Genomic DNA, 13,628 nt, shown 5'->3' with positions numbered 1-13,628 from the left:
GGGGGGGGGAGGGAAATGGGAGGCTGGGAGGAGGCGGAAAATTTTTTTTTCTTATTCTCAATAAAAAAAATTAAAATCTTTCTGTAACACAATCCATATCCAAAAATTTGAAAAAATAAAAATTAAAAGTCTAAATGAAAAAAAAAGAAAAGAGTGCATTAATTTCTGAAAAATTTTAATGCTGATTTGTCTTTTAATTACCTGGTACTATAAGTGTACTAATTTCCCCTTTTAGCAAGAGCAAAAATATCTAAATACTAGGTGGCTAATATGTGACTCTATTTATTGTCTTGATACACCACCATGAAAATAAATACAAAGTATAGTAACAACATTGCCAAAATAAAATTGGATTTAAAATAACATTTTCTACCCAGGAGGAATAAGACATCCTGGTAATGTAGTGATGTATGAAGATGCATTAGTGAGGCAACAATGGAACCTACATGCATGTGCTCACAGGATCCAGTGTTTCTGTGGATAAGGCTGCATTTGACTTTAGTGATGTGCTCAATGACTGAACAATTTAAATACATTGGTTGAATGTACTTTTGGAATTGAAAAAAACAAAGAGCAAACAATAGAATTATAGAGAGTTCCAAAGACTTACTGTAATAAGGTAAAGCAGCAGGATTATACATTTGTCAGTTTATTTATGCTGACAAATAAAATATTAAAATCCTGAAAGACAATGTATACTGGTTTTCTTGCCACTCTCTTTCTCAATGTCTTTTTCTTTGGTGGGTGGATAATTACGGAATAAATTAAGATAAAACATACACACACAATTCTTTCAAATTAAAATAAAATGGGGGTCGTGCTTTATCACAGAGTAGAGTAAACTGAACTTGTAAATCAAAATTAAAGATTCTAAGATATCTGTGTTATATTTGACAGGAAAAAATGCTATATTGACTTAAAACTCCTCTTGATGCCTCATGAAATACTTCCTCCTTAAGTTAAAGACTGTGATCATAAATATGCTAATAATTTCCCAAGTTCAAATCCCTGAATCATTTGTAAGAACTATATCGCCTTCAGAATTCTTGGACCTAGGGAGAGGAAATAGTTCAGAAGACAACTCTATGACATCACTACTAAGTCATTTGATACGGCAAAGAAAGATGAAGGCAAAATTTCTAAAGTAATATTCAACACAAAAATAATTACCTGGCCTGGGACGATAGTGTGTGTGAAGAGTTTATTCAATTCCACTAATTTATTGGGAGTGATGTTAAACTTCAGGGCTATGGAGTTGAGGGTGTCCTGGCTTCCGGCCTGGAGTAGTCAAATGAACAAGCGTCAGTATAGAAGGTAAAACCAAAACAAAATGAAACAACAAATTCAGAAAAGCAAAACTACTTTCAGTAAAGAGCACCAATTTATTCATGATAGCAGTGGACAGTGAATGAAAAAGTAATAGCTTCATCCAGATGGACCATGAGGAAGAGGGGTGATTCTTTGTCCTTTGTTGAGGTTCAGTCATTTTGTGTTGCTGTTGTGTTTTTGGTTTTGTGCTGAGACAAAGTTGCACTCCAGCCTGAAGACCACTTGGTAGCCCAAGTTTGCCTCAAACATGCAACCACCCTCCCAAGTGCTGAGATTTTAGATGTGACCCCCATGTCTGTCTCATGTGCAAAACTCAATGAACCTGTACACAAAGAATCTTAACTTCAGTTCATTTCTGGACTCCCTCATCTTCAACTTTTACTCTACACTAATAGAGTTCTAACTTCCCTTTGGCAAAACTTAGGTGTACTATTTTGCTATTATAAAACACATCCAACCCAGAGACCTTCAGGATTTGGGGGTTAACAAAAGACATATAATGAGAATTCAGACCCCAGGACCAAAATATTGGCTTTGAGTTCCAGGACTGCTTTTCACTGGCTCTATGGCTTTACACAGCGAATCTAAAATAAGAATTTACCAGAAAAAACAGTCAGGCGAGGGCAACAATATTTAATTTCTTCTAAGAAACCAAAGCGTCTCAGCAGTGCTATTTTACAGTGAAATTAAATAGAACTACAACTTTGTGCTCACATAGTATGAAGTCTATTGATAAACAGAGCAAAGCTTCTGGGTTCCAAGAGCTCAGAGTGCAATGAGGGAGGTAAGTACATGGTGCACACAGCGAAGTCACAGCAATTGACACTTGGAAACATTGTTCATCTATAGATTCCAAGTATATGGAAGCATATGTTCTGTCATGTGCCAAGAATACAACATAAAAGGCGTCTAGTATCTCCTCATGAATCAAAGAATTAAAGCACGAGGTAGACATTCAAAACATCATATCAGTGAGCAATGTTAAAATGATTTATTGGTAAATGAGAGAATGAAACCTGCTCTAGAATTTCTGGATGGTGAGAAGAGGACACGGACATGGAGAACAAGGAAAGTAAATCTAACAGTGTGCACCTGGTTTGTATAAATACTTGATCTCAGAGCTATTGCTTCCTGGAGAAGGAACAAACACAGAGATCTAAAAGGATATGATAAGCAGCTATAGACTGATGTTTTTGTATCTAAAAGATATCTGGGATAGAGACCGGAGACAACCCATTTGTTTGTTTGGAGCAACAAAACTACTAGGGCATCCTTAACTGAAAATATTGCTTCTCTGTTTAAAAAGGTCATCTCATTAAACCAGGTTCTAGGAGGGTGAACAATGAGTGGTGAGAAAAGTGGATCCCTTATCTTCCAGATGATCCTAAGCAAGTCTCATAACAATGGAATGACAGGCATTGTAGCCAGGGAGAAACATGGAGGAAAAAGAAATGACTTCAAATGGGTCTTAAGGAAGCACTCTGTTTGATGGTTATACAATCAGAATATACATAAGGAGCAAGGTGAGTCAAGGAGAAACAGTACGCTTGCCCAACACAGGGATAACAGCCATCCCAGCTACCCATCACACTTACAGTGTATTCCATGGTGCCGTGTGGCTTCTGTACCACCATCTTCTTCTCTTTTTTATCATGAGTTTTGCTTTGACTGTCATCTGAAGAATTAAATCATATGCTGGTGAATAATTTCATTTTCAGGAATTGAAGACAGACTACATCTACATTATATGAAAATCTACTATCAAATTGATATAAAATGATACCAGAAGGAAAATAGGCTATGGGCAGAAATGGACCACACTCATAAAGCACAGGGCATCTGTGATCACAGAATACATGATTAATGCTCATCATAATCAAATAATACAAGCAAAAACATAGTAAGGTTTCAGTTATTAAAATATGAGTTTAAATTGGACTACTTAATGACAATGAGGATGCAGCTAAAGCAGAATAATCATTATATAAACACATACATGGTAAGTAATGCAAATGACTTTAGCCTTTTAGAAAATGGTTTGCTTTGTGTAGCAATAGCTGTAAGATGATCACTCTCTGATTTAGTTATCTTTCTTTTATAAATTATGAACACAAACTAAAATAAAAGATAGCAAACACACATTGCTTAAAATATTTACATTTTAAAAAAGTGAAAAGATCCATAATTCTAAGAAGAGATTAGGGTGGACTAGAGATTTTGTTATGCTTTCAAGTTTGGTTTGTTTTATTACTTTGAGACTGGTTGTCAAGTATTGTAGGCTAAAACTGAACTCTCTATGTAGCCAAGGATGAGTCTGAACTCCTGATCTTCCTGCCTCCATTTCCCTCACACAGGTGTGTACCACCACACTCGGGTCAGGCAATGCTGAGGAGCAAACCAGGGCTTTCTGCATACTAGGCAGGCACACTAACAACTAAGACACCTTCACAGATAATCTTTCGGTTATTATAGATCAAAATGATCTAAAACAACATAGTCACATATGATCCAACTTAATTGTTATAGTTAAATACACTGTAATATATTAATCTATATGTCAAAAACCATGGAGTCATATTCCAACAGGTGGAAAAAAATCAGCATAACAAGAGAATGTAAAATAGAATTAACCAAGAAGAGATACTTCAAGTTTTATCTGGGCAGAAAAAAAAAGTGCACATGAATACTAGATATCACTTTACACACACCTGACACGTCAAAGGAGCTGGACAGATACTCTGAGATCAGAAGGTCTCAAAGAAAAATGAACTGTTGCCAGAAACGTAAGCTGATTCAATCATTGCAGCTCCTAGCACCTACAGGTTGTGCATCTAAATTGCAATTTAGCTCACAGATGCATAGGGGCTCCCAGGAGGGAAGCACTTTATATATACCCACAATGGCCTGGGTAGGATATTCATCACTGTGTCCTCTGAGGCGGGGAAGGGGGAGAGCTAGAAGGTAAGTAAAACGTGGCAGTGCTCTGGGATTCCAAGGTAGTAATTAAAAATAACGAACCAGAGGTACATGGCCATAGGTTCAAGAGCGATAAAATGGGATAGATAGATAGATAGATAGATAGATAGATAGATAGATAGATAGATAGTATCATTCATGCCCATCTAAAACAGCCACACACATTTTTTAAGAGCACATAAAAAAAACTCTGAATACATTAAGATGATGTGGCACAGAGATAGAAAAGGCAGAGGAGCAACCGGACATCAATCAATTAATCAATCAATAAGTATGAAGGAGCCTGTCTCTAACCGTTCATAATTTGCTGCAATGTAAGAAATGGGAATAACTCAGCCATCTACATCTGAGGTCCTGGCAACATACACACTTCACAGAAATGATCAGCTTGTGGATTATCTATGCAAAGATACAGGGATGCTGGGCGAGAACAGGAAAGTAGCAGAACCTGGAAATAGTTACATCATATAGGAGTTTTCTGGCTTTTCAATATTTCCTGTAAACAATATTTAAAATAAAAAAAAATCAAGAGGAGAGAATGAAGACGGTGCCGTGAAAGTTCATCCCAATCACCTTCAGGTGGTCACGTCTGGGTAACTTCAGAGAACAGTGCAACCTCAGACAAGAACATTTCATACAGCCACTGTGCAAACAATTTAACCACGGGGTTTCTGAGAGTCTCATAACACACATAAAAACCGGGTCACCTAGATCCGCGAAGATAAGCAGTGAAATATTAACAACTTTCTTCCTTTTTCTTAAGATCATCTTTAAGAGTCAGAGAAACCGAAATTTAGGGCCTTTGCTTGTTTACATGGGAGATGGGCCCCAGGCTACCATTCCCAGAAACATTTTTCCAAAAGTTCTTTTTGACCCAAGGCTATACATTGCTAAATTTCTTTGAGAGAGAGAGAGAGAGAGAGAGAGAGAGAGAGAGAGAGAGAGAGAGAGAGAGAGAGAGAGAGAGAGAATGTGTGGTGGTAGTACAAGGGGTGGGGTACCACAATGGCCATGTAGTCCGAGGACGACTTCCAGAGAGCCAGTTCTCCTCTTTCATCACAGCAAGCAATTATTTGTTAATGTATTCACTCATCCTTTCGAGACAAGAGCATCTCTAGCCCAGGCTGGCCTCAAAGGCACTATGAACCTGAGGAGAATTCTGAGCTCCTGATTGTCTTGCCTTTGCCTCCCAAGTGCTAACATCATGACCACACCCATGGTCTTTCTGTGGTGCTAGGGATCAAAAGCAGGGATCAAAGGCAGGGCTCCAGCATGCTCGGATAGCGTTCTCCTAACATCTGCAGCCACATCTGCAGCATTGTGCAGCCCCTTCACTGTCTCTTATCTAATTTCTCTCACTCTGTATACCCCTGTTACCGTCTGTCCTTTGCTAGATCCCAAGCAATGCAGAATACCGTCACAGGCCCACTGACTGGTGGAGAGTTAATAGGTTGCAATGCTATAAAAGAAAATGTGTCTAGTTAAACTTTTCAGCAGAAGTTTAATATGTACACTTGAATTTATGAAAAAAATAAAGTTTATCTTCCACTGGTACCAATAGAAATGTCAAACATGTATTACTACTAAAACAATTACAGTGTCACAACATGTTCCATGAATGGAGTCACGTGAGGGGAGTCCTGGCTGTTTGTGAGAAAACTCCAAGAAAGCAACACCAAGAGTCTTGTGACCGCAGTGTCTCCAAAACACAGATTTGTTCTTGGAATGTGTTTTTGTGCTTTTCCCAGGAGTATCAGATAGGACTGAGCTTACTTCAGCTGTTGCTATTCATCTGCTTCCATGGAAAACAGTTTTGATGCATCCAGCTTGTCCTTGTGATTGTACACTTCACTCAGGTGGCTCAACCCTCAGTATAAAATGTCTGATGCTCTGAATAAAGTTGGCCATTGTGTGAGACTTCAGTCTGCCTCATTTTTTTACTCCATTCTCCAAGCTCCATTCTCAAGAACAGTAAACAAGAGGGGGAAATGATTGAGTCAGTAAAGTACTTCTCTGCATGCATAAAGTCTACAATCACATCTCCAGTGAAGAAAACTGGATTGTGGCATCTGTAGTACCAACACTGTGGGGCAGAAGAAACGGGTAGATCTCAGGAGCTCACTGACCAAATAGTCTGTTGAAAGGGTGATCTCCAAGTTTAGTGGGATCCTTTCTCAAAAAATAAGTGAAGCCATGTGGTGTGCGCACACCCTCAGGCTATGGTGAAGAGGTGGAAGCAGAGTTATGAAAACTTTTAAGAAATAAGGAAACACTTGATATAAACTCTGGTCTCCACACACATACATGAGCACAGCCCTTCCTGAGAGAGTCTAAGAATGTGAAATATTTGAGGTGGAGCTTAAAATGACCTGATTGTTGAATGTCTTTGAGATGTCACAGTGACATCTGCACTTAAGGTAGAATGAACTTGCTGATAGAGATCAACTACCCGGACATTTCTGATCGTGAGGAAAACATTTCACTACAATAACATCACACTTGGAAAACTGCATGCACGTGTCAAAGTCACACACCAGACAAGATGCTCTGTCACTAGTCAAATAAAGAGAGCAGGAAGTAACTGGCCCATTTTAAGATTCATAACCATCTTTGTGCCATGGTTTCAGAATGTGAAGTTTCACTTTACTTCTTACAGTTAGCTAGAAAGATGGCCAATTCTGTGCCCCATTGAATGAAATCAAGACAGGCTCTGAAAAACACAGCCAACAGGCAATAGAGATTTCTGATCCTGGAGAGAGGTAGGAAGGAGCAGGGACAGTCACAGGAGGAGACAGAGATCCAACTCCGGCACTGAAGGTGAGGGCCTATTGTTATCCTAATACATGATTATGATGTACCTGTGTCCCAACAACCTTATTCCTCCAATTCCAGTCTCAGGCCTTCTCATGCCTACCCTATATACCTACCAAATCCTAACTCTCTCCTTCAAGGATTTGGAGAAAAAAAAGTAAATATACCTAAAGACAGAAAAGAAAGCTAGCTCTGTATTTCTCAGAAAATATTCTGAGAAAAGTTATCAAACATTTTTACCAGCTCTATCTACAAGGTAAAATGAAAATGGGCTATATGAGACCATGTTTCAAAATAACATTTGAGATGGGAATGTAGTTTAGTTGGTATTGTTCTTGCCTAGCTTGTAAGAAACCCTGGATTTAATCACTAGTGATATATAAATCGGCTGTGGTGATGGGATTACATAAGTAATCCCAGAAAGTTGGAGGTTGAGGCAAGATGATCAAACAGACAAAGCTATCAATGGCTGCACAGAAAGTCTAAGGTCCACCTTTGGATAAGTGAGGCCTGAAATGTTCTAAAGAGTTTAAATAAATAAATATTAGATTATCTTGGGCTGGAGAGATGGCTCAGAGGTGAAAAGCATTGACTGCTCTTCCAGAGGTCCTAAATTCAATTCATGCAGCCACATGATGGCTCACAGTCATCTATGATAAGATCCATGCCTTCTTCTTGTATGCAGGCAAAATGTAGACAGAACACTGTATTCACAATAAATAAATAAATAAATAATTATCTGGATACAAGTCCAGGTGATAAAATAATACCCTCAGAACCCATTATACAAAGGAAAGATGGTTTCAACGACATTCAAATAAGAGGAAATCCGAGACACAAAGGAAACACTGTCCGTGTCTCTAGATCTTTCAAAGAGCCCCAGCTTCATATCCCAATACTAGAAACTGATGCATTCGGCAATAACAGCATGATGTGCTTGACGTCATTACCAGAGAATCAGGTCACATGCCATCTCATGCCACCAAACATCTGACAACAATTTCACTTTGGAATAAAAAATGAGTGGGTTTCACTGGCTTCATGATAGAAAGCAAGTTACTTGAAAGTGTTCCACTTCAAGTCTGTCATCTACAACATAAAGAACTGTCTGATAATGTCACCGAGCGAACAGTAAGATACATGTGATGCCAGATGAATCTTGGACCCGGGCACAGAGTAAGCACCATTGCCATTACCATTAGTCACTGTGCAAATGATGTATGTATGCATCCATTTAAATAGATGAGTGATAAAAATTCTAAGGCATCATCAAAAGGTTTCATTCCAGAAAGGCAGTCAGGCGGTATTAAGAGAACAGATTAATAAAAAACACTTTAAAGAAAAAACCCTTGTTGATCACCAGCTGAGGGACATAGGTCCCCTCACCTCTAAAAACCATCAGCTACATTCTGTTGCATTTTTTAAAATAATACAATAATAACAACACACATTACAACTGTTAGAAAACTAAAGATAGAATGAACAGCCTTAACCTCGCCCAAGATTATATAAGCAACACCAAGATTATATAAGCAACAATGACCACTAAGACGGAAACTCTCTGACCTATTGAACAGAGAGCTTTCTTGAGTTCTCAGGCATAGTGGTGTGGTCTTTAGATGACATAGGTACCTCTGAGGCATCCCGATCCTTTAAGTACTCTCTCATACATATTTGTATAAGTAACTCCAATCAACACATTGGTTCATCAAGTTGGACTTCCGTGGCATTGTTACTCGGGGCTGCCACTAGTTCCCTACCAAGGATGAACATCTGGGTCTGCTTATGTCTACCAAGAGGAGTGTCACACAACACTTACAGGTCTACAGTGTCTGGCTAATTACTTACAGTCACCCAAACCTTAGTTCACAGGTGTGGCTTAGCCCTTTGCTTTTCGAAGGAAGAGTCCATGGGAGTATCAGAAGATCCCACAGGTACTATGCAAGTTCTTTACCTCTTTCCATCATCCAGTGTGCTTTGAGGACAAGTCTCTAACTGTAACTCCAGCAAAGCCTTGAAGGCTTGTACACATGGTCCCTCCCAGTACTCTAAGTAACAACTCAGTACCACAGAAAGCCAAACCCAGTTATTCATAAAGAAAAAAATAACTACCTTTGGAATGAAGACAAACTCAGAAACAGTAGGGGTCTTGGAGACAGTTTGGAAACCTCGGAGATAAAGAAGGAAATTGTGCATCACAGCAGACTTCACTTTCAAGGGGTTGTAGAGACTGCTTAGTGGTTAAGAGCACTACCTGCTCTTTCAAAGATCCTGACTTCAATTCCTAGCAACCACATAGCCATCTGTAATGAGATCTGGTACCCTCATGAGGAAGAAACCTGGTCAGTTGTCCTCATCAACTTAGACCATGAAACCCAATATGGGCAAGTTCAACAGAACCGCCATATACAGGCTGCCCATGCATGTTTTGGCAAATACTAAATTGCAGAAACACTGGAATGTGCTCCAGGTACCCCTGTTGCTTATCCAGGGTATCCTGGGAAATTAAACTCTCCTCAAGTACACCCCTGTAAACTGAGACAAGACTTTATATTATACACAAATGCAATTATGCAAGACAATCAGTGGACCAATAATGTAATTCAGTGGTAATAAACTTTCCTAGCATATATAAGGCCATGGGTTTGATTCCCAGCACCACAGTAAGACAAAGAAAGGAAAGAGGGAAAGAAGGAAGGAAAAAACACTAGCCAATATCAATTTAAGAATCCCTACATCAGTGTTCATATGCAGTTGTCTTGAAGTCCCTAATCCAAGTGAAAGATAAGGGTTTTAAGTATGAAAAAAGAAAAACTGACTATTAGCTAGTTAATTTTCTTCCTAAAGAACCAATATTATCATAAAATGTGAAAAATTTATAAAATTGCTTTAAAAACTATCCAGACAATGTTTTTTTTTTTTGAGATAGGCTTTCTCTCTGTAGTGTTGGTTGTCCTAGAACTTGTTTTGTAGATCAGGCTGGCCTCAAACTCAATAGTTGTAATAGAAAAGGAATTGAGAAAATTCCAAACATGTTGTCTACCAATAAGATGTCTAGCAATAAATATATCATGACAATAGCAAGACACACATTAAGAAAAGTTTAAAACTTCAGTGATGAATATAAATTGAAGTTTGGATAAAGGAAGAGGCGTGCAAAGCTCTCACAAAGGGAATCTCATCTTTTTAACTACATCATCTTCTTTTCTAATTAAAAATTTAGATTAAATGCTAGTGAAAAATAAAGTTATTTTAGAGGAGAAACACTGAATTTATAATCAGTTTTATCTAAAAGCATAAATGGATAAAATAATCAAATCATATTTCAATGTATGTCTTTATATTTTAAATATATATATTAGAGAAATAATTGCAGAATCATACAGTCTGCTCTTTTATGAAGTTACAGCAATTAAAACACTTCAGCATATAATTAAAAACTGGGCATTTAGTGTAGAGAAAATCACCGTTAAAAACTATTGAGAAAAGCTGGATTTCCTAACAAATACCATACAACTTCCTCTTGGTGGGCTGGTTCAGTTTTGGCATTAAATAACCACCAATGAGTCCAGTTCTATATTGAATCCCCATGTAATTTTGAGTAAATACGTAAAATAGGGAAGTCAATAAAGACTGAACAAGGCGATTCTGGAAAAGCAATCTGGAGTGAGAGAAACAAGAGCTTAAAGATAACTAAATGAGGCAGTGAGAACAGAAAAAGCTAGATCACTGAAAGTCATACAGATAGATTCAAGATTTTATAACAAAGCCAGATGTAGTGACACATGCCTTCAGCCTCAACGACTCAGAAAACTGAGGCAGGCCGGACGGTTGTGGCGCACGCCTTTATTCCCAGCACTCAGGAGGCAGAGGCAGGCGGATCTCTGTGAGTTCGAGGCCAGCTCTGGTCTACAAGAGCTAGTTCCAGGACAGGAACCAAAAGCTACGGAGAAACCCTGTCTCAAAAAAAAAAAAAAAAAAAAAAAAAAAAAAAAAAAAAAGAAGGTTGAGCTGAGCTCAGGAGTTTGACGTCAGTCTAAGAAACACAAGAAGACTCTCTTTCAAAGGAAAAAAAAAAAACAATGAAACCTAAAATCAGAAGTGACTTTGAATAAAATATAGGACACGGATTTCTTCATAAACAAATAACATATTCTCCACTGGAGAGATACTCACGTCTCTTCACTTAATATGTCAATGTTGCTAATTAGAGTTACTGAGAGATGAGTAACTCTGGAAAAAACTAAATTATTACAACTTTAAAAAGAAATGAAAAATAAGTGTCAAGAAGGACTATACTCTGTATTTTACCCCCTGACACAAAGGAAATCATGAAGTACATGCTATTTCCTCTCTCTCAAGTATGGCACACCCAGTATCTTGTTATGACTGGTCAGTAGTGATATTCCTTACTGCTGTTAGAGTTTAACGCACGTTGAGCTGTACCGAATGGAAATCTGGAGGTGTTCCAAGGGCAAGGAAGCAGTCTGTCTGGAGGACTGTTCTACCACAGCAGTCCTGCCTGACAGTCCTGGATGAGTAATGAATGCAATAAGCCCTGTGGCAGTCCCCAAACTCAGTGACTATGTAAGGACAGTTGTTTTGGTCAGCATCTGATTTATATTAGCCATAAACACAATGGGTGTTTTGGGCATGCCTACACATATGACTAGCAACCCTAGTGTCCCAGTATTTGTGAATTCACTTAAGTAGGTGAGTGTCAACATTACCATCACTAAAATTACAGCCTAAGGAAAGAAAGTTCACCTGCAGTCTCTTTTTTTCTCTATACTAAGAAACAAGAGCATTCTGGGGGAATGTCAAACACACTGGAGCTCTGTTTTGCATTGGCTTGGTTTTGCTCCAGAGTTGACTTGCTGGGATGAGAGCTATGGCTCATGACACCAAAGCTATGACTTTGCTGTCAGAGGGCAGAACGTTAGTTTCTGTCACATGCTAGCCCACATGTGCTTTGGTGAATTCCTCAGCATCTCTTTCTTTACTCTTGTAAAACAGGCTGCTGCTTCCTGTTATACATCATGAGGAGTCATGAAATCAGTGATGAAAGCAAGTATCCAGTCCACAGCACTCATTCATCCAAAAGACAATCTCTCCTTCCTAAAACTTGTTTTTTCTCCCCTTCCTACCCTTTCCCACCTTTTAAACGTTCTTTTTTTAAAAAAAAAAAATCTGTTTTTTCCCATGGCATCATGGACAAATTAAATTTTAAAAGGAAATATAGGAAATATAAAATAGTCCCCACTAGGCTTCGAATTTACCAGTGTCTTGATCTTGAATGGCTTTCCAGCCTAGAGACCATGACAGTTCTGCTGTTGCCAAGGCATCCAGCCTCTGAGCCTGAGTGTTTTCCTATGGACTTTTCTGCCTCACTTGGTGATGACTGATTTTTCAACCTGATAACTACCACTCATCGGCGATTGTCCAAAACATGTGTGCAGTTCTCAGGCTGTGAGATTTTTCACTGTATATAACTCACACCCAGGGAACCAGACTTGTGAGGCATTGATAGCAATGGTTGTGACAGGTCTAACCTCTGAACTCAAGAGCAGATGTAGGAGAACTTGGTTTTCAGCACATAGCTTCCCAGTCATCATCAGCACTTTTGTTTGCTTGTTTCAGCAATGACAAGAACAGGCTACAGGAGGCTGTGCTGGAGGAGGCATAGAGGCGTCCACAGAACGGGGATGCTCTCCTTGAGGCAAAGCCAATACAGTCACAGGCAGTTTTACAAGAGGCATTTGTTTCGCTGCTACTAACTTACAGAGAGACACTCACATTTAAATCTCTTAACTCTGTTTCAAACTTTGGAATGATTTCCCTTTAGAACCAGACTTACCAGTGCTGATATTTTAGAATTTTTTTTAAAGTAAGGTAAGTTTTAAAAACAGGCCAGCTAGAAATTTCATAGCCATATGGATGTTGAAAGTCGAGCATGGAACAGAAACCAAGAACACCATGACACTAAAGCCCAAGCTGGAGGCTCGAGAAGCACTGAAGCCATGCTCAACACAACCCTCTCTCTGCAGGTCTCTGCGAACTTCTTGGAATGTGGAAACAAGGGGGCTTTCAAACTGTGAAGTACATATTAATGCCTGCCATGAGGCCAGAGAGCAAAAGACACACGAGATAGGCAGTCCTCCCATTGGAGAGTCATACTCTCTGCCTTCTTTTGGTTCTTGTTGCTCAATATTTGTTAATCTGAGATATGCGCAATCGGTTTTATAATTTATAAACTTTATAATTTACAATTATACAGCTGGTTAATTACGGCATCGAAGTGAGGCACTAGATCAGCGTTTTGGGGAAACCAGAATGCATTTTTTAAAGTTTTTTTAAATATTTATTTATTATGGATACAATATTCTGTCTGTATGTCTGCAGGCCAGAAGAGGGCACCAGACCTCATTACAGATGGTTGTGAGCCACTATGTGGTTGCCGGGAATTGAACTCAGGACCTTTGGAAGAGCAGGCAATGCTCTTAACCACTGAG

At 38.8% G+C, this 13,628-nt stretch overlaps 1 protein-coding gene across 2 annotated transcripts in view; it reads right to left on the bottom strand.

The window, feature by feature from the left end:
• Ncoa7 (nuclear receptor coactivator 7) overlaps positions 1 to 13,628 on the bottom strand; it is a 140,115-nt gene that overhangs the window by 51,992 nt on the left and 74,495 nt on the right. For both annotated transcript variants that reach the window (XM_050138082.1, XM_050138081.1), the window contains exons 4-5: positions 2,925 to 3,004; positions 1,171 to 1,278 (exon numbers count right to left, since the gene is read on the bottom strand). In XM_050138082.1, coding sequence (XP_049994039.1) covers positions 1,171 to 1,278; positions 2,925 to 3,004 — 188 coding nt within the window. The remainder of the gene's footprint in view (positions 1 to 1,170; positions 1,279 to 2,924; positions 3,005 to 13,628) is intronic.

This window comes from Alexandromys fortis, unplaced genomic scaffold (genome assembly GCF_014885135.2).
Source record: "Alexandromys fortis isolate MF-2015 unplaced genomic scaffold, M_Fortis_MF-2015_v1.1 scaffold_14, whole genome shotgun sequence".
Taxonomy (NCBI): Eukaryota; Metazoa; Chordata; class Mammalia; order Rodentia; family Cricetidae; genus Alexandromys; species Alexandromys fortis.
Note: the sequence above shows the minus strand (reverse complement) of the source record. Positions and strands in the feature narration are given on the sequence as shown.